Here is a 21,621-nt window from a genome sequence, read left to right on the forward strand (position 1 = left end):
TTTATTTCATTGACATTACTTTGTAGAAACCTGTTTTCACTTTGACATCCCAACTTTTATTGACAATGACTGATTTATAATGTCAATAAAAGGATAAAACATCCCAGGGGGTAAATATTTTTATACGCACTGTAGAACATCACCTGATCATTCTTAACCTTGTATAAAACATGTTACTGTTCATCTGTAAACAGTCAAACACAGAGCCAGAAAGTAAACAGCAGCATCAGATTAATTTCTGTTTGCACAAGTGTACAGGAAAATGCTGAGTCATGAAGTTTTCACATTTCCTGAGGGTACTGTGGTGCTGTCAACCAGAATAATGCCAAAAGTCTGAAGATAAATAAAAAATACCTTAAGAAGTTTTTATGAAAAAAATACAGAAAAATGAATTAATTTATTTATTCAAATATTTCAAGACTAATTTTCACTTGCAAATTAGTTTTTCAGACTGACAAAAACACATGGCCCTGATTTCAAGCCATAGTACTTTGCCACATATACTGTATATGGCAAAGTGAAGGCCAAAGATTATGTACATTATAAAGCCAAAGTATTTGCTTAATAATAGTAATAGATTTGACTTTAGCAGGTAAGAAGGAGGAGACAGAGGAGGAGGTAGGTGAGACGGTCTCTACAGGATATAAAGAACCTCCACTCCCCTTTACCTCTGTATATCCCACTGGTAATCAATTTATTGCTGGAGAAGCTCAGAACACAAAGAGACACTATGAGAAACACACTGCTGCTGATAATGGGCACTCTAATGTGCATCTTGGCTGTTAATGCCAGTGTCACGCCTGTCAAACACTTCAACGTGAATAAGGTAAGAGCAGTGCTGGAAAGTAATTAATCTACTTAAGTACTGTACTTAAGTACAGTTTTTAAGTAAATATCTCATACTGTTGAGTTTTGAGGTATTTCCACCTTGCCTGACTATTTCCGTTTTGTGCTATTTCATACTTTCAATTACTTTCCAATTTCTCAGAGGTAAATGATGATCTTTTACTTTACTACATTTATCTACATTACATTACATTTATTTAATGATTAGTTAGTTAGTAGTTACTTTAAGATTAGTAACATAAGATAAGTAATACACATTATAATTAATAGATTAAAAATTTGACTACACACACACAGTCAGTTATAATCAGTTTGTGTGGAATGATGATTGTATAATGATTGTATACATTATACAAGTTTCACTTCTTGAATGGAATTAGTGAAATACATCAACTTTTTGAAGATATTTATATTAATTATATGACCAACACCTGTATATATATATATATATATATATATATATATATATATATATATATATATATATATATATATATATATATATATATATATATATATATATATATATATATACAGGTGATTTATATACAGGTGATTGTATTGATTAATACAATTGTATTACGGTATCAATACAATACAATACAATACAATTGTATTGATTAATACAATCACCTAATTTTAAGAATAGTTTATGTTTTTTTACAGAATTTTCAATTTACTGAATACTGTCTAATCACTGCTTGTCAATTCTTTAATTAAAAAGAAATGACATGCAGATCTGTTTATCACAGTTTTTTTTTTTTGCCTTCTTTCTTTTAGATGGAAGGCAAGTGGTACATGGTTGCCATTAGTACCAATGCTCAATGGTTTGCCAACTTCAAGGCAACAATGAAGACCGGCACTACTGTATTCACGCCAAATGCTGAAGGAGACATGGACCTCACGTGTTCCAACCTGAGGTAAATGATTGATGTATAACAGTATTTTCAAATAAAGACTAGTAAAAATAAGACTTTTTTAGACTCTCTTTTTGCATTATTTTAGGGCTGATGGTACCTGTTGGAGAATGAACGATCGTGCTAAGAGAACAGACACACCTGGACGCTTTACCTTCCACAGCCAGCGTAAGTAGTTGGGGAGACTTTAGACTGAGTAATATTTTCGCTTCACCATAATCACTTTGTATTTCTGCTTTAATCAGTTTGGGGCAATGACAATGACATGCAGATCGTTGACGTTGTGTACAATGACTACGCTCTTGTCCACACCATCAAGATAAAAAATGGAGTCACTGATATTGTCAACAAGCTTTTCAGTAAGTCTGGATCTTCTGTTGCATAGCAGCACTGCGCAGAAACACTATACGTTGAATTCTTTCCTTGCCCATGTGGTCACTTATTAACTCATTATGTGATTGCAGGCCGTAAACCAGAAACCAGTGTTGACCTGCAGCAGAAGTTCACAGAGTTCTCCCTGCAGACTGGCATCCTCAGTGACAATATTGTTATCCTGCCTAAAAACGGTATGTCATGAATTAATAGAGAAAATCATACACATGCTTGCTAAATGCAGTGCGGATGTTTCTGTAAATGTCACCATATCTGCTGCTACAGGTGAGTGTCCCTAGGCCTGAGGAGATGCCTTCCTACTCCATTCTTCATCTCTTGCTCACTGGAGTCCTGATTGTCTGCAGTGTCACAAAGTTACACCTGCTGCAATGAAACTCAAGCATTTTACTCAAATTCTTGTTGCAAACCAAACACAGATCTTGATACAAATCCATTTGAATGAATGTGAAAAGACTTGATATAAATATATGCATGAGCAAAGACACTGTGAAATTAGGACAGAGGCCTTTTTAGCATTGTCTTCATAATTACTTATGATAGGTTTGTAATATTAGACAACCACATGATGTTGAAATGGATTTTGTGCTTTGTGTGTATTGTGTTTCATAATCAAAACAAAGAAATGGGCAAATAGCCATGATTTGAAAATGTCTGCTGGGTAAGTTATTAAACACAACACCAAAGACAGGTGAGGACATGGCAAACAACTTTCAGTATAACTGAATGCACACACTTCTAAGTATGTCAATGCAATTGAAAATGCTGACTTTCATTCTATAAAATGAAAACATGAAAATACTAAATTAAACTAAACTGAAACACAACAAATAAATGAATATTTCTCTTAGATACAGTAGGCAGATCAGTTAGTTTGGATTCGTTCCTTCCTTCTCTCATTTCCGCCCTCAAGTCATCTTATAGATTTTAGATTTATCCAACAGGAAAAATCCTGTTAATACTGTCTGCCACTTTTATTATGCTTTGTGTGTTTGAAGATGATACTGTACATGTTGAGATTTAAACAATGCATAGAAAAAGACAAATATTAAAGAACAAACACTCTTTATTGAACTCAGTAGAACTGAAAGCAAAACATATGGGTTGTGGTTTTGCATGTCACAGCTGATAATCCAGTATCATTGTTATCAAGGATGTGCGTCTGGAGGGGTGCGTATAGACTGAGTAATGCAATCCTTGTAAAAAGGGAAGGGTCAGTCACTTTAACTCATTAACGTGTAGATGGAGAAGGTCTTCTTTGAGGCTGCAGCACGAGACAGGCTGAGTTCACCAGCTGTCCTAAAGTCTGTGATAAAGTGATGTATAGTTTGCAGTTAACCGTGGGACAATGACAATGATGTACAAAACCATTCATATACCTGGGTGCCGTGGCAGCTATTTGACCACACAGACATATAAAAAGTAAATTCACAATAAAATAGCTAAGTTGGCAGCTGGTTTCAACTGTGTACTGTAAATGCTACTTTAAGTAAAACAGACAAACAGAAATGACAGGAAAACATAGAAAATACAACTTGTACATCTGCATGTTTGACAACAGTGGTACTGTTTGAGTGAAGCTCCTCATTTCCAGTATGTTGTAAGTGAACAAACAACCTTGACTCATGCTCTACTAAACATGCATGTTTACTTGGTGTATGTGTGTCACAGAGGGTAAAATGAAAGTTCCTGCGTACTGTACTGTGTGCAGCTCTTCTGTTTGTCAATTCAACTGCGTTTAATTTTAAGTTTAACTTTTTTTAGGATTAAATGATATAGGCTGGATTGATTCACCCAGGCAGCCTGAATTCAACATCAAGCTTTGACTGAGATTCATGGCAACACAGCACCATTCAAGTCAGGACACTTGAAAACCTGTGTAGTAGCAGTCAAGTTTTTGTAGTAAGCCTGTGTTAAGTAGTCCAGGGCAAGGCCAGGTGGCTTGAAACACCTTGAAGGCACATTGGATTAATAAGCCAATTATCAACCTAACCTCATCTCCAATCTGGAACAAATTCTAATTGTTAGTGATATATTTTTGTTTTATGCTGCTTCAGCCACTTAATGCCTGTAGCAATACAACTCATTAATCAGCCAATCAGTCGAGTTTTCTGGCACTCAGTGTGTTGAATATGACCATTTCATAAGACTCACACATATAGCCACGGACGCATGCAAGCATTGTCAACCCACAGCGCACAATGTCAGCCTACGATGTAAAGACACAAAAAGAAATTCTTTAACTCAAAGTCGAACATTTAATGCAAAAAATGGAGCCAGTCTGTGAAAAGTGAAAGACCCGTGTTTGGCAAATTACCTCTCAAGTCTGACTGAGTAAAGGCTTGCGGTTTCACCAGTTCCAAATAAAAAGGAAAGCTGCCGTGCTGAGCTAAGCCAACTGTAGAGCGTCATTACTTCTCATCATGCTCTGACAAACCCCTCTCTGCTCTTCCTCAGAGAACAATGTCCCAAACAATCTAGAGTCGAAAGATTGAAACATAAAACTCGATATCTCACACGCATATTATGGACAGACACATCATTGTAGTATAGATCTGAAATTCTCGTTCCCGACTCTGAATATAGCTTTTGAAAAAAGAAAAATACATAAAACAGTGTATTTACAGTGACTTTTAGTGACTTCTGGTGTCTGTGTTCATCACTCCATAACCACAATATCAGTGTGACAGAGATGAATGTTGAGAGTCTGGTGCAACTGCAGCCTGATAAATGACAACAGGGTTTGGCATGTTGATTTGATCATTTCTGGTTTCTGAGTTTTGTTAAAAAATAAAAACCCAAATGCAACATAGACTTGTAATAAATCTGTGCTATCACACGACCCAGTAAGTATAATTATTTGTCATATACAGTATTCAAAGGACTCCTGAAAACTCCCAAGCACGATACAAAGGAGGACACACCAGTTAGTATATACAGTACATATAGTCTCTTTTAGCCGTGCTCTGCTGAATAACGGTCCGTCTCTTTCTTATACTCTGGATATATATTTATATAAAAAACAAAACAAACAAAAAGATTTTTGTACATGTCTTTCCTACATCCCTGCCTGTTCTGGGAGATTATTGTCCTCATGAATGACCGTTTCTCCATCTCTCCCGCGATTGGTCATTGAATAAAACCTCCTTCGTCTCTGCAACCAGTGGTCTGACAAATCATTGACTCTGGTGAAGTCCCGTCAGTAGCTGTTAGATGAACCACTCCTTCTTTGATTCGTCAATGGTTTCTGGATTATCCGTACCGATGATGGCCGTGTCCGCTGACTCTCCGGCAGACTCCCCGCTACCCTTGGCCTCATTGGTGTGGTAAGTGCCTTTGTGACGGAACATGTAGCGGATCAGGAACACCAGAGTACATAAGATGGTGAAGATCACCACTGCAATGATCCCTGCAGAGGAAACAAAGTCACGTGGGTTTTTATTTTCAGTCAAAGGCGATGAGAATGTGACATCATTTCCTTTGTATAATCTATTGTTTTATGTATGATATTTTAGAGAAACAGGATCTATTTTGTTGCTTTATGGCATTTTTAAGCTTGTAATATTATGTCTTGACATCAAATCCTACAAAGGCTGCTTTCATAAGTGATAATGAAGTGATGATTGTACCTCCAATGATGGCTGAGTCTCTGTTGACTCCATCAGGAATTACTCTCTCCTCGTTAAAGGGGAACTCTGCATCTGAACACAGAGAGAGAGAATAACACAGTCAGACCACACATTTATACATAACTAGGATTACTGCCTTTATGCACAAGTCCTAGAAATTCCTTTTACCCCCCCGGTAAAAGTCTGTGTAATGTAGGAGTGAGCCCAGGTGTGAATACAGCAGGTAATAGTCCTGAGTGTTCACTGTGAGCGAGAAACTGCAGGAGTTAAAAACTAGCTTTCTCTCCTTTTTTTTTTTCTTGGTTCTTTCCTTCAGGAAACCTTAGCTATATGCATAAAGCCTTAATTCTAATAATGTGACTTGCTGTACTGATGCATTGTAAACAAAACATCATTGATTCCTGTGATTAATTTGTGTCATGTCGTTCATCCTGGACACCTTGCAACCATCCTCCCACTGCGAAATCAAACATAAAATTATTTCCCCGAGTGGGGATGTATGTCACCCGAACTTCATCCTGCTGTGTGCTGCATGTGTGAACGCACAACTCCACACAATGTTTGCACCTGATTCTCCAGACATTTCCCAGAGTGCAAGTAGAGCAGTCAACACAATACACGCATCAGGTCTGTCAATAGTAATGAGTGGTAGAGAGTTTTTTAAATATATATTTCATAAAAAATCCATGACAAGTTCAGAGGTTAATGGCAGCTGCTGCTGACTCTTCATAAATAGACAAAAGTAGAGGGTAAAAGAATGAAGAGACAGATGAGGGTTTGCAAACTGATTCACCTAGAAATGAGCTGCCAGCTATTTCTGCTGCTGACTGCATAGTCAGTCATAGTCCTCCAGAGAAACAACAAGCACGAGTAAGAAAGAGAGAAGGAGGCTGAAAAATGAAAAGGAGTGAAAATGGGAAGCAGAAGAGGACAGGGGAGCAATCAGACTCAATATAATTTATCAGCTGCCTGGAGGTGTCTGAATATAAAGATTCTGTAAGTGTAAGTATGTTACAAGGGCAGAAAGTGGACAGGAAAAGTCAGGAGGAAAGGAACTCTTAGAAACAAAACAGGCATGCATCACAATCGCTGAGGGATGGATGAATTATAGATTCGACCTATCAATAGAAAGGGAAAATATATACTAATCCTTTCTTTGGGGGGATGGTTGAGAGCTGTCTGTGAATTCAGACCTGGAGTCCGGATCAATGGACTGGATCGATCAAAGATAGCTCAATGTTCCCAAAGGCGCAGTTGGCACTGAGCCTGAGGAAAACGGCTGCACCCAGAATAACAACATCTGAAATACTAAACACTGCCATTGAATGTAACATTAGACACAAGAGCACTGAGGTCTGTGTGTGTGTGTGTGTGTGAGTTTAAGTACACGTCTCAAGTAGTGTTTGAGTGTGTAAGGGATCAATTGTTGTGTTTGTTGTGCTGCATGTGCATGTGCACATACAGTATGCATGATAATGTGCATCCGTCCTGTAAGTACGTCCTGAAATGTGATCAAAACACAAACAAACACAACATTTCTAAGCTGATAATACACAAAGAGTCATGATCTTACGTGACCTTTTTCAACACATCCATTAAACATGCAGAGTGATGGTGGAAAAACAAACTGGTTTGGCAGGAATAACCTCAAGCAAGTGCTTCCTCTAGCTGTGAATTAGACCTTAGCTAAACCCCATACAGCATCAGTGGAGAGACCTGAAGGGTCACAGACGGTAGTAAATGTGTGTTAAACTTCTGTTTTGAACTTTGGTCACAAACGAATGGAGCAACACACTTTAGGTTTATAAGTGGTTCTGAATTTTGACATCACAATCAGCGCCTGGTTGTCTTTAAAAAGGGTTTTGGAGATTATTGAGGAAGAAGTGGTGACTGACAGCAGCATCTGAAGGATATTTGTGATAATCCTCACCTGTGTTGTCCAGATGCCAGGGATCTGTTGCAGCAGACATTGGTGGGATGGTAAGAGGTGACGCTCCACAGTTGGACTCCACCAGTTTGCCCTGGTAAGATGCCGGCGAGGCGGCTGCTGGTTGTCTGTCCGGCTGACTCGCTGTCTGTGTTCCTTGGGGTCGTGTGACCGTTCTCAGTGCAGACTTCAGTGGGGCGACACCGTTGAACTGTACTCGTGACAAGCAGCCGACGAAGCCTGGTGTGTTGTAGCGTTCGATAAGCTCCTGGTCTACGTGTCCAGTTTCTGTATGGAGACACAGAGATGGACAGAAGCTTGGATTATTGGATCGCTTTAATGGACGCATCACTTTTTAACGGTGCTGTCAAAGCAGTCAGTGATGGTAAAACTATGTGGAACCATGGCCATTAATTTTAATTGATTTTAAGAGAAAGCAGTAAGACAGAGAGAGAAGTGAGAAATCCGAGATTGCAAGAAGAGACCGAAGCATCAGCACATTTTATCCAAAACACATAAAAAATGCTCACAAATCTATTTGAGGTCTCAGTGAACACACACTCACAAACCAAACTTACTCTGAAGTATTAGTTGGCAAACATTTTGCTGATGCACCCTAAACCTAACACCCAGTGAGAATATGAATCTGCACAAATGAGGACTGGAGAAGACCAAACAAAGATGAGGAGGAGGGAGCAGGAACGTTGACAATGACCTCGGATTTCAAATTACAAGATAACTAACGCCCCCGCTCCCTGTCTCTCTCCTTCCCTCTTTCCTTATATTCACTCTCCTACTTGCAAGACAGTGGCTCGTGACGTAGGTTTTATGTTTCTAAAGCAGAACGCATCAAACAAGATCAGAAAATCACACACACACACAGTTTTATTTTATACCGTGTTCCCTGCAATTCAAAAGTCTTTTTTGCCTCTTGTTGCACACCATACCATACTAACACCTCAACTCTGATAAATTGTATGATTGTAATTTCAAGTCCACCTATTGCCATGTTAATCAAAACAAATTCAGATGTGCCTGTTCAAATGGTGCAATTCGAATTACACACACAAACCAATACCCAAACTGCAGCATGTCACCTGAGCTTAGTCTAGTGTATTATCCCTGTTCATTGTATGGCTCATATAGTTTGTGTTCACACAGTATATTTTCCTTTGTTGACAAAAATAGATTCTTTACTTACAGTCATTTGGAGCTAAAAAATTTGTTGTCTCAGAACTGATATACAACAGACTCTTTCATTTAAAAAATCTTGTCAGTGAAATCTTCTTAGAATCATTCAGTGTGTTTATAACAGGTTTGTTTAATTTGGGCAGTCGTTTATTTATCATCAGAAATGCTCCTTGGTGCTTTTGAACACTGTAATACCTACTTCCATGTTATGAAAATGCGATATCTGTTCTCACACAGAAAAGAAAAAAGGAGGAGAAAGTGCAAGCAAGGAAAAACAACAAAACTGTATAACACCTACAACTAAGTATAGACATACAGCTAATGCTGAATAAAAAAAAAAAGATCCCCGGACTGCGAAATATCTTTCTCTTTAACATAACCTCTGGCTGTGTGTGCAGACACAGACTGGCTTTAATTTTTTGCATGCATGACTGCTCTGCTGCACGATGGCACCACACCCAGAAGGGACTGTTTGGACAATTCTGCAGCAAAATGGGAACAACGGACGACTCAGTAAAGTACTACGGTACCATTGTGTGTGTATATGTGTGTTTATTTAATGAATCACATTATATTAGATGATGGTGTATCTGGATATGGCTTCTAATGTAATTTTCTCTGTTCATTTCAATTTTAAAAGTCCAATACTAGTGTGTGTGTGCGTGTGTGTTTTTTTGTAAACTATTCCTGTGGATCCAGGAATAGAACTTGACTCTTCTATGTATTCATCATCTAACCAGACCTCCTACAGACACTTACAGTACACTATACTGTGTCTGTGTGTGTTTTACAGACACTTGATATAAGCTCCACTGCTTGATTCTCACGCAGTGCAGCTTAAAATTCAAGATAGAAATGCCATGTTATGTTGCTCGTCTGATGAAGCACTGGTCAATTATTTCTGCAACAAACCTTCTATCAATCACTTCACACCTTGAGAATGGTGTAGGTGGTGTGTCTGTGTAAGTGTGTATGAATTTGAATAAGTGCGGGGGTGTGCAAAATCGTTGCAGCGACATACACACAGACAGAGGAAGGAAAGAAGTGCCTCATAGTGTTAAAGTAACAGTGAGCTGAATACTGATAACAGGTCTATGAATATGAATCCAAGTCCTGTCTCTGTTGTATGCCTGAACACGTGTTAATCACTGCAGAGGCCTGTGTGCGAATACTAAGAAGCTCTCTGTTGGGACTATGGCAGGCTGCTTTGCACACAATGCCGGTTAGAAATAAACAGCCGACGCACTTCCACAAGTTTTTGGGTCCACTGATGTCAAATCCTTAGTATTCAGCATGATTGTAGTTGTGAACATCACACATTTAATAAGAAACGAGGGCCGTGTTATCACTGATAAGAGGCTTTAATAGCATCACATCTCTTCAGAAGTAATGGATGCACAAGCGAACACAACTACACAATTTTTTGCATTACATAATGAAATCCTATAGATTAGCCCTACATAATTCTACCTTTGTGAGGTTTTGAATTTTGTTTTTATATCTGAATGTGTTGATTCATCTCTTTGGAACATTATATGGATACAGGAGGAAAAGGATGTGAAAATGTGTATGTGTCCTGTTTGTTTCGTTTGTTATTGTACCAATATTAGCCTGTCTGGCATTGTTCTGTCATCGTAATTATGTTTTAATTATGACCTCCTGAGCAAATACAGATGGAAATTAGGTTTAAGTCAATGTCTGGTGCAATACATCTAATTGAAACATTCCTTTTTAATGTGCAAGGTCCCTTACAAATGAAAACTAAAATGTTAAGAATGCAATGAAATACCATCACACCACAAACAGAAGCCTAAGAAACGTTCATAGAGTTAAATCAATATTTCAGTTATTCTGAACATTATAAAACCTGTGTGGTTATAGAACTACACTGTATATTTTGCAGCTTTTCATGGATCATACATACAGTCCAACTATTTAACAACATATAAAGTAATACATTAACAAGTAACCTTGTAACAGACAAGCACCACACGTGGATTTTAAGGCCTCTAATTGTTTCCTTTGCTTTCTCTAGTGGCTTCTAAAGGTGCTTTCTAGACTTATCAATAAAACATGGGCAAATACACACTCTCCACACACTAATCATGATTAGAACAGAGCACAGACTAACCCATTTGACTTGAGATTGCAATAATGAAATGTACCATTAAATAAATATTACAACTGGGATCTATATGGTGCTGGACTATGTGCCATATGTGACTACTCCCACGTTCAGCCGTTGACAACATAACCTTAACCCTGACCTAAATCACCCTTTGAAATGGTGCAGACCAGTTAAAATTCCCTTACATGGATGAAATGTCATCACAATGATCGAAGTAAAATATGTTCACACAGCCATACAGAGACCTGCACTAAAGACAGACCTGCAGTGACAAGGCTAGCATGTTGATCAGATGGTTGCACCTTCTGTCACCAGGTCGACCAATTACATCCAGACAATAACTGAAAAGGTAAAGTAATGCACAAGACGGGTAATGGACTGATTTGGAGTGAGGTGAGAGGAGAGAATATTGCATGAAAAAAAGGAAATTGGTTAAAAAAGGTAGGAGGGTACGACCTACAGAACGCAGAGAGGAAGGGTGTAACTGTCTCTCCAAAAAGGGCTGGTGGTGGGAGACAGGTCAGAGATATAATGATTACCAGGAAGAGAGGAGGAGGATGAATAAAAAAGAGAAATGGAAAAGAAACAGGGTAAAGAGAAGAAGGGTGCTCAAATGGAGGGGCAGGGTAGAGGAGATCAAACACAGTTGCCATGGCAACAAATGGAAGCTGATGTAGGGATGAGAGAAAGGGGGGTGAAAGTATGATGCACTTGAGACACATGAAAAGAATATTAATTTGAATCCACCTACCACACCCTTTGTAACATAAAACCAAATATTTAACATGTAGTAATACAGACACACACACACACACACACGCTGGTCATCGCTGTTTTATCACAGAGAGGCACAGACTGAAAAAGAGACGGAGGTAAAATAAAAATAAAATAAAAAAACAGGCAGATAAAACTAACTGATTTATATAAAAAAAGAAAACTGTGAGAAAGATAGTTCTTAATATACGTCTGCTCTCTCTGGATTGATTTCACAATATTGATATTCATGATTTCTCTTGCAAAGATAATGAAGTGAATTGAGTTTTTCTTCTTTAAATTTTAGTCTTCATTCACTCACGGTATGGAATCTGTTGACCTCCTCTAAACTGTAGGATTTCTAGCACAAAGAATATGAAATATATACATGATCAAACAGGCACATACTGCGGTGAACAGAGAGTTGTGGTGCAGGTGCAGGTGGAGAGATGTGACAGATGAACGAGAGGAACCTTCCTGCGCTGAACACAACACATGCTAACACACAGGCAAATTCGTCCCAGCCTCCTCTAGCTTGATCCAGACGTAACAGAGACACAGCAACATCAACAACATAATTAACATAATTAATATCCAACTGCTCTGTTATCCTTTGGCCTCAGATACACACCAGGGTTCTGTATAATTTGCCTGTCACCTGACAAATCAAGGGGATGGATTGCCTTCAGTACTAAAATGCCTAACAGTCAGTCTAGGAAGAAATCATCAAGAAGAAATCCTATATTTCTTATGTTCAGCTCCAAACTTACATTTGATCTCAGAAAGACAGACACTGCATATCTTAGACCTTGATACACTCATGCATATGCACTAACACATGCAGATGAAGACACAGGTATCGACACACACACACACACGCACACAGTATGGACTGTAGTTACCTATGGGAAGTTTGTGTCTGTAAACAGCTGACCAATTTCTTCTCGTCTTTCACTCGTTCTTCCTCTCTCCTGCGTGGATGTCTTAACACAGAACCATGTTGGCAAGCATGTGTCTCTCCCTCGTTTTGTGTATCTGCCTCCCTCTATCACATACACTCTCTCACTGCAGTGCAGTCCCACCCCCACCCTGAGACAGCAGCTGGAGAAAACCAGGATCCCGGACATGGATCAGGACTCGCCGGTGTAAAAAAAAAAAAACAACACCCAGTAATAGTAGTCAGGGAGGGTAGCATGATGTAATCCTTACACAAACAGACACATATACATGGCTATCTCCTTTTAAAAGGCACAATGACATTATAGACATGTAGCAAACAGAGATAAAGTGCTTGGAGACAGATAAAAAAGAAAACTCCTTTATATTATCAGCCTCATCCAATACCAAAGTTCATCAGTGCTTTAATCAGAGCCAGGATGTCTGGTGGCTCTGCCCAAAGGTCATAACACAACATACAGCTATCGAACGAGTGTCGCAGCCTAAGAGAAAGGAAACTGATAAAATGCCCTGACATAATGCATTAGAAACAGTAAGCAGTGCTGTAAAGTGTATATGAGTTGTTCTGTGGTTCTCTCAGGTATTTCTCAAGGATCAGCAGACTCAGCTCCACTACCGTATGCACACTTGAACTAGATCCTAAACCTGCAAAAGCAGGAGCTCCACAAAACATCAGCAGCAGAAATGATTTATTAATGAGCGGATGGTTCAAGAAAGTGCCTTCCTTAGCACGACAAGTGGGCTCTGCTCTGGCTGATGTAGAAGGATGAAAGGATGGTGAATTAATTAGTTGTTTAAGTGCAGTCCTGTTCTGCTCATCATTTTAACAAATAAATAACAGGCACGTTGACCATCCAAACTACATGTGTTCTTGATTAGTGTCCTGTAGCATGCTTCAAGAGGACAGTTTCAGCCTCAGGCAGTTAACAAGCTACCCAAAGCACAAAGTTGTGTTGAAGTGTCAGTCGTCATGCTCCATGTGGGAAAACCTGCTAGTCCACCAGAAGACAATGCCTCCCCCACCTGAGCACTCTCACCCAGAGCACTTCCAACCCCACTGCATTTTCTGCGGCCCCCCTGAACTGCCAATCTGCATTCAACAAGGCTGACTTCATCCCAGCTTTTGCTACCCAGCTAATGGCTCTTACGGAAACCTGGATCACCCCAGAGAACATGCAATCTTTTCCTCTCACACTCCTTTTCCAACAGGACTCACACCATCATGATTACTGCACCAGTTACAATCATTGTGATCGTGATCTACCGTCTGCCAAGCATGCTCGGTAACTGATGAGCCATGACATTGACAATGACATCGTGATACTTCCCTGAAAATGGCAGTGCTCTCATAATTTGGGGACATGCACATGAACATCAGCCTTGACAAAGCCCAGGTTCTTGACATCCCCGCACTTCTGACCTCATTAGATCTAAATCTGCTACCCACTTCTCCAACCCACAAAGCTGGCACCTGCATTGCGTGCCTCCTTGTTGGTGATTGGCTCATTGTTGGAAGAAAACTCTGACCCAGCCACTTCCTCCTCTGAACCATTATGTTTGGTTTTGCCTGCTCTCTTCTTATATAAAAAACACCTCTGTAAACTGGTCCACAGCCCCACAACACATGGACGACAGTGGGTGAAGTATGAACAAATTGATTGTTGTGGAGGGTGCACACCCACACCCACTTACACAGGAAGCATGTTCCAGCATGTGCTTAAGTCCTCCCACACCACTTGTCACTTTCAGCTGCAACCTCAGATCTCTTAATTATGATCAGTTTTCCTGGTTGATCTCTGCAGCTCTACCCCCATCACATGTGTTGTCCACCTTTGCAGTGACACAGCTACTGACAGCCTCTGCACCACACTCAACCTCTCTGGATAAAGAAGTCAAGCATGTGGGATATGCCTACAAAGTCCACTCTTAACCCTTCCCTTGTGGAGAATTACAGACATGTTCTCTTCCTCTTTTTCTGGCCAACACCCTTGAACCAGCAGTCTTCAAACAAAATTGTTGAACAAGAGTTTATGAGTGGGAGCCCTATGTCCTGCTCCAATTTGGCTCTGGTACAGCTCAGACCACAAGCCTGAATCCTGCCCAAGCCAAACCCAGACTGATGACCTTGTCAAAAATCATCTGTTGCAAGTTGTTGGTCTTCATTTCTTTGGAAAGGCTTCATTTTAGGTTAGATACAGACCTTTTCACTTTTCTAGGGCTAGAATATGGCTGCAATTTGAGTGGAGCACTGAGCGATAATGAGCAGTGCAGACTGGTGCGGCTTAGAGCGGAGGAGTGGAGCGGGCAAACAGGTCAGTGGGCGAAGAGCTTTATTTTCCTACAGCTCCACTCTGCTCACATCCTCTGTTGTCATCCAATCTGGCTTTAGCAGTTGTCGTTCTATAGAGAAGACCCTGCTGTCTGTCTGTGACCTTTGACACCATATGTTCAACATAGCTATGTGTGACTTTTAAAATTATTTTTTCATGTAAACATTTTGTGATGTAGCTCCTCTCCAACAGAAGTCTTCAGTAGTTGTGGGGACGGGCAAAGATTCCTCTTATAAGTGCTATTTAGTTTATGGTGCTGCCATCCACCATCAAAACTGACAGAAAACAATAGATTGATGATATATAGCAAACATATTATATATATTCTGTCAGTGAAATATCAAGAAGAATCTTGTGGCCCTCTGGTCCAGGGTTATGAATGTTAAATGTAGCTATGGTTTCCACCTGTCAAAGTTAATTACACACAAATATACTTATATTATGCATCAAAGATAAAGGCAGAGGCTAAATATTAAGTTGAATCCTGAAAATGCTTTCTTTGTGTTTGATGGACAGTTTCGTAGAAACAAAGATGACATTATTCAAACAGAGAAACATGTTATTTTATTCTGTGGAGGAATATTTTGATATAATTGAAAGAAAAACTTGTATGTGGAATTTACAGTGGGACTTTCAGATTATGGGTCCTCCCAGTCAAAATTTGAGTCAGGCCTCCTCTGTGCCTTGTGCTGATGCTTTGACTACTGCAATTCATTGGTAATATGCATTAGTAACAGAGCTACCACAATAAAACCTCTTCAGATAATTCAAAATGCAGCAGCATGTCTCATTTTTGAGCAGTCAAAAAGGACACACACTGTCCCAACACTGTTCATATCTCTGCTTTCAGTAAGTGCCCATAGTAAGTTTAAAGCTTTAAAACTCGAATGTAATGTTTGGTTCAAGTAGAAGAAAAGGTCCAAATTAAAGTAAAAGCAAACGAAAAGAAACCTTAAAAAAGCCTCACTCAATGGCAATAACAGCTCTCGAGTCTTAATCTTTCTCCGAATAAAGCTATTACATCTTGAAATGTCAGAGTGACTTAAAGCCTGTGTAAAATAATTGGCAGCACCCACAGGGTATGACATGTTAAATGTGTGTGATCAGAGTTAACAGAACAAAAGGGGCCTAGGGGAATAAAAAAATAAAAGAGAGAAATCAGAGTTTCAGTGTGATACTGATGTACATGTCCTTTACAACCAACCCTCAGGGCTACAGTCATCTGTCTCTGTCACTTTCACAGTGTCACTATTTCTGTTGCTCTCTCCCTGCCTCTGGCTCTGACTTTATTCTCTTGGATAACGGACACACTCACATACATACAGTCCAGGCCACACACACACACACACACACACACACACACACAGATTTGTAGCACTGAGGTCTGGGTTGGCAGTGTGCCTGCTGCTCTGGCTGACGTATGACTCATCCCCTCCATCTATTACGCTGGGATGCAAAGATCCAGGGAGGACAGAGTCATTTCAGCCCACCCACCCATGCACACACACAATCTGACGTGGGCATGCACATTAACAGGCAGTCGCACATGAATAAATATGCAGTTGGCAGTAGCGCTGGTATGATGATACAATTACCTTCACACACTGCATACTGCCACGTGAAGAATCAGGCTACAGCGGCTTCCTTAGCATGGAGCGTGTGCTGAATCATCCCTATATGATCAATACCACTTTAGCACAATTACCCTTGACAGCAAACACTGCAGATCTTGTGACCCTGAACCTGAAATATCAACATTACAGCTTCAATGAAGACTGAAAACTGAACACTATACAATATCATTAATTTGTTTGGTTGTGTTCATAAAAAGCATGTGACACTGCAACTTTGCACATAGGAGAGTGCACCAATACTCCCTATCACACATTTTGTTGACATACTTACGTAGAGCTAGAGTCAACAGAGGTAAAAGAGTCATATATGATGGAACTGACTGTGGATGTGTGGATAAAGTATTAAATGGATCTGATGTAGGATAAATAAGCAGGAGATAGTTAGAGCAAAATAGAAAAAGGAAAAATTCAAATGCAAAGTTCAGCTATGAAGCTACAATTATATATAGCTATTTCTAACTCCATCTAGCACACAACAATGGACAGACTAGAATACAAGAAGCTCCTGGACATAGAAATTGTGACAGTGACTCACAATTTAAAAATATATTCAAATTTTAAAAACATATCAATTTTTATACTAAAAGCAAGCAAATAGTGAAGCTTTTAAATAAAACTTTTATGGATCAAAGTTATATTAAGCTGGAGATGCATCAGTGTCCTTATATGAGCTATGTACATATTAGTTTAACATTTAGTGTGTTTTTGCATTACATGTTCATATTTGCTCAATTTAGAAATGATTTATTTAGTATTAGTAAATCAAGCATATTTTTATTTGCTTGATTCCTTTGTTGATTTCTTAATTTATTTGGGTTATTGAGTTACTAAGTTATGTAGCTAGAGTTTTATGCAGGTATAGGATACAATTGTTTTCCAGCATAAAGATGAACAAACCTCATGAAAACTCAAAACCTGGTCTTCTTTTGGTTGCATATATTGTCCATTTAATTGTTTTTCGTTTCCGGTTTTAAATACTCTTTGTGGTCTTCTGGCATCCCTGTGCTCGCTGCCCTGTGACATCCCAGAAACCCCTGGGCACCCTTCTGACTAGTGTGAGTGTTTGTGTGTTCTGTACCAAACACAGAGTCTCTGTCTCCCATAAAGAGAGGATGTGATAGCTCAGCTGTGTGTCAGCCTCTCCTGTCTCTACTGAGACCACAGAAGTGGAACAGATCTGATGAGATGTGCAAAATCAAACGCCTGCTTTTGTTCTCGCTGCCTTTTTATCTCCGTCTCTTTGATCATGATAGTTCTGCCATTGTTGTTTTTCTCTCTTCTCAGTGTCACTATAACGCTTATTACAAAGCAGATGTAATGTCTAATAATGTTGAGTCTGTTGCTTTGTAATACGTGAGGCTGCATAAGGCGCTGTATCGGCCTCGGAGGTGACTTTGTCCTGTGTGTCCTTGAAGCATGTGTGCAGTGTTAGTTGGGCAGTGATGGATGACTGTGCTTTGTATGTGCTTGTGCATGCTCACACGCTTGTGTGTGTACATGCATGGTGTTGTGTTCCCTGGGACTCTCGTCGCGTGCGCCGCAGTCAATAATCACAGCTGGTAAGTGAAGTCAGCCATTATTTCAACTTCACAGACTTTCTTGGCACTTGAGGTAGAGGGCAGACAAGATGAGTGGAGGAGGAATGGGAGATAGAAGAGGTTTAGTATGGGATAGAAAATGGTGCAAATAAAGGTATAAATTATGAGATACAGCAGGTGCTTTATGAGTAGTTAAAGAAGCCAACAAATCCAACAAAAATCAAACCACAATCACCACTTAGGAGAATCTCAATGAGTTAAGGCAATTGGCTAACAATCATTAGAGTAATTAGGATAATTACTAAGGTGCTGGGAAAAATATTGCAGGGTTTTGTTATTCAGTCTTATTAAGTCCATTAGGAAAAAAAAAACAACAACAACAAACAACTGATAATGAATCACATTTTAAACAGCTGCATCAATTCACTGTTGGTGTTTGTTATGAGAAGCATAATAAAATAACCTAAAATAGTCCACCTTAAATAATTGGTTAAATTGATAATTTAACATTTCTGAGCTGTAGTGTCTAATACTAGCTGATGAAATGTGGAAAACAACCCAGTATTTGTCATAATCTTCTAAAACATAAACGCACGCCCAGATGAGGAGAGATGACTGCACACTGCAGCAACAACCCCAAACTTTGCAGTCCTCTGGCATTCTGTAGTGGACTTAAAGGGGAATTACACTCTTAGTGCATTAGACAGACGAAAAGTAGCCAAATCATTAACCGGCATTTCCAACATTTACTCTTGATGTGCTTGTTCTCTAATGTTCATTTAACAATATATTTTTGTTTTAATGACCCATAAGATGGTTCAGCTTAAGGGTTTTTTTTTTTTGCAAGTGTACTGTATAGCTGCCAAATATTCACAAATATGCATGAAGTAGAGAGATAAAAACTAAATCATACACAAGATCAATCACATTATTATGACTCATACACATACACTGTTCATGTAGTGTTCTTTGGTTGTGTAAAGCTGCTTTGTGACAATGTCAATTGTAAAAAGCGCTCTACAAATAAAATTGAATTGAATTGAATTGAAAGATAACATTTTGCATGATGATGGATGAAAAACTGCAATTTCTGATGTGGTGTGTACAGAAAAGGTCTAAGATGAGCTGACACACTTACCATAGACTTTGCCCAAGAAGAGCGTCTTGACCTGGTTAAACTGTGTGTCTGAGGCTTCCGGGAGTGTGTAGCTGATGGGAGGGTAGTGATCCAACTGAAACAGGGAGACAGAGACAAAAACTTTAGTAGACGTACTGTAGCAGAATCTGCATTTTAAAGATAGTCTGGATCTAAAACTGCTGAACACAGGATTTAAAATACTGATCCAGCACCTGCATCGGCACATTAAGCAAAGTAAGCAAGTGAATTAACAAGAAGAGATAGTAATTCATTGATGTACACAGCACAGGAAAGCCACAACACAACACAAAAGTTCAATGGCGCCACCTTGTGGCTGTGAAATAAAAGCAAAATAAAGCAAAGAAGGAAGTTACTGTTATTAAAAATTCACATTATTCACAAGAATCACAAACACAGACTATATATATATATATATAATATTAAAATAAGAATCGTTTCACGTATGAATGATACTATATGTTAAACACACACACACACACACACACACACACACACACACACACACACATATTTATACATATACACACGTCGGCTTGCCCTTAGGTTAGGTTGGATAAAGCTTACATGAGCTGATGTCAAACCATCATGGTGGCTCACAGAACTCACAACAGACTACATGATTAAAAGAAAAGCTCTGTTCCTGTAAAGCTGTTAAATTTGTTTGTCATGCTAGTTTCTTCGCAAAGCACATTAATTAATAATTTGCAACTTTTGGGCTGCAGTGAGTTCAAAGCTAATCCCGACAACTTAAAACCAAGTAGTGCGTTTCCAAAAGAGAGAGGTGGAGATGTGGGAGCAGAGAGGTTGATGGAGAGAGGGAATACACAACTTTAATATCCCGGCAACATAATTAACTTGTTATTGCTGTTTCACTGAAGTTTCTAATTAGCTTAAAGGCTGCAGCCGGTGCGATTGACGAGGATCATTTCAACCACACAAATTGGCTTCTGTGCGTTCCAGAAATAAAAGATCTTCCTTCCTCCATTCTCTGTGCCCACAGGAGAACTGTATCTCTGCGCAGGCTGGTCTGCAGAATGCATATACGGCTGCAACCCCAAGCCAGAGGAGGGGAGATTGTGATTGCAAACAAAGACTTTTGTTACTGTGTGTTTTACTGGTAATTTGTTCCATTGATCTGATGAATAGCTGTCGTGGCATGTTAACTGGGTGGCGAGCTGGACTGTCACTAAAGGGTTAGAATGTGTGTGTGTGTGTGTGTGTGTGGCTGTTCTCATTTTCCAGTTTGAATCAGTCTTCCCACACAGTAAATTCCCCCTACCGCCTACCCCTTCAGACCCATTTTCTCCCTCTTTCTCTCGCACACGCACGCGCAAACAGCATATTCTAATTTGATTCAATCCAAAAGCCTGGTCTCAGTGGAGCATTGTGTGGGTTTTGTTTTCCACGGTGACTGGAGGGTGGGATAATGGGGCACAATTAAATTGCACTCAGCTTATTTACTTTTATCTGGGAAAACAAATTGGCTGCGCAGCCAGTGAAGCTGGTCTGAATCTCGAAACCCTACAAAAAAGGTCCACAGAGGGAGGCAGCCAGGAAAGAAACCGCAATTTACCAAACTTTGTCAATTACATCCACAGTTATTGGGATCCTTTCCTGCTACACCGCACCATTTAGACAACACGATTTTCTCCTTAAAGGTTCCCTGTTGGCACCCCTCAGGATACATAAAGCTTACATAAGCAAAGTAATCAGAGGGTTAAATGAAGAGAAAATTAACAATGGGTGAAATCTAATTCCTGAGCTATGTCTTCAGGAAGAGTATAATCTAGCCAATGCGCTATATATGTTCACCCGTTACAGTACACTGAGAACTTTTTACTTTTGTGCCAGCTCTGCTTTGTTAATGGCATCTGAGCGACAGAAAAACGCTCCCATCCCAAATTAAACATTAGAGAAGCTAAGTGCAAACAACTTTCTCTGTTCACTCCTTCTTCTTGTCCATCACAGCGACCGATTTACACTGCTAACAGCAACAAATATTGGTGGAGAGATGAGGGGAGGAAGAAGCAGAGATGAGATGTCTAACGCCTGAAGGGGCTCCTCACTTTCATCTCTAAAGCCTCGCAGCGTGTGAGAGGTTGAGAGAAAAGGAAAGCCAGAGATAGAGAGATAAGAACTTAATTCTGATCTCGCCCTGGTGTGTCTTTGATACTGAACTAACCTGATGTCACCTCGCACACTGCTTAAAGACCCAAACACTT

At 39.5% G+C, this 21,621-nt stretch overlaps 2 protein-coding genes across 2 annotated transcripts in view; one reads left to right on the plus strand and one right to left on the minus strand.

Annotated features, from left to right (window-relative positions):
- The first annotated feature begins 661 nt into the window (after positions 1–661).
- Positions 662–2,954, plus strand: LOC113164154 (lipocalin-like). Its single transcript, XM_026363312.1, has 6 exons — positions 662–826; positions 1,627–1,766; positions 1,852–1,931; positions 2,009–2,122; positions 2,228–2,329; positions 2,421–2,954. Exons 1-6 carry the CDS (start codon positions 731–733, stop codon positions 2,432–2,434), a joined length of 546 nt encoding a protein of 181 aa, XP_026219097.1. The 5' UTR covers positions 662–730; the 3' UTR covers positions 2,435–2,954.
- Positions 2,955–4,794: 1,840 nt separating this feature from the next.
- cntnap2a (contactin associated protein 2a) overlaps positions 4,795–21,621 on the minus strand; it is a 269,264-nt gene continuing 252,437 nt past the window's right edge. The window contains 4 exon segments of the mRNA XM_026363812.1: positions 4,795–5,562; positions 5,783–5,854; positions 7,713–7,997; positions 19,379–19,472. Of these exon segments, the coding sequence (XP_026219597.1) occupies positions 5,363–5,562; positions 5,783–5,854; positions 7,713–7,997; positions 19,379–19,472 (651 nt within the window). The 3' untranslated portion in view covers positions 4,795–5,362.

Source organism: Anabas testudineus, chromosome 2 (genome assembly GCF_900324465.2).
Source record: "Anabas testudineus chromosome 2, fAnaTes1.2, whole genome shotgun sequence".
NCBI classification, from domain to species: domain Eukaryota; kingdom Metazoa; phylum Chordata; class Actinopteri; order Anabantiformes; family Anabantidae; genus Anabas; species Anabas testudineus.

What these genes read in the sequence shown, in the direction of transcription:
- LOC113164154 (XM_026363312.1), top strand. Translation starts at nt 731, where the DNA reads ATGAGAAACACACTGCTGCTGATAATGGGCACTCTAATGTGCATCTTG. An exon ending in CTTTACCTTCCACAGCCAGC is followed by an intron (nt 1,932 to 2,008) that starts GTAAGTAGTTGG and finishes TGCTTTAATCAG; the next exon opens with TTTGGGGCAATGACAATGAC. An exon ending in TATTGTCAACAAGCTTTTCA is followed by an intron (nt 2,123 to 2,227) that starts GTAAGTCTGGAT and finishes ATGTGATTGCAG; the next exon opens with GCCGTAAACCAGAAACCAGT.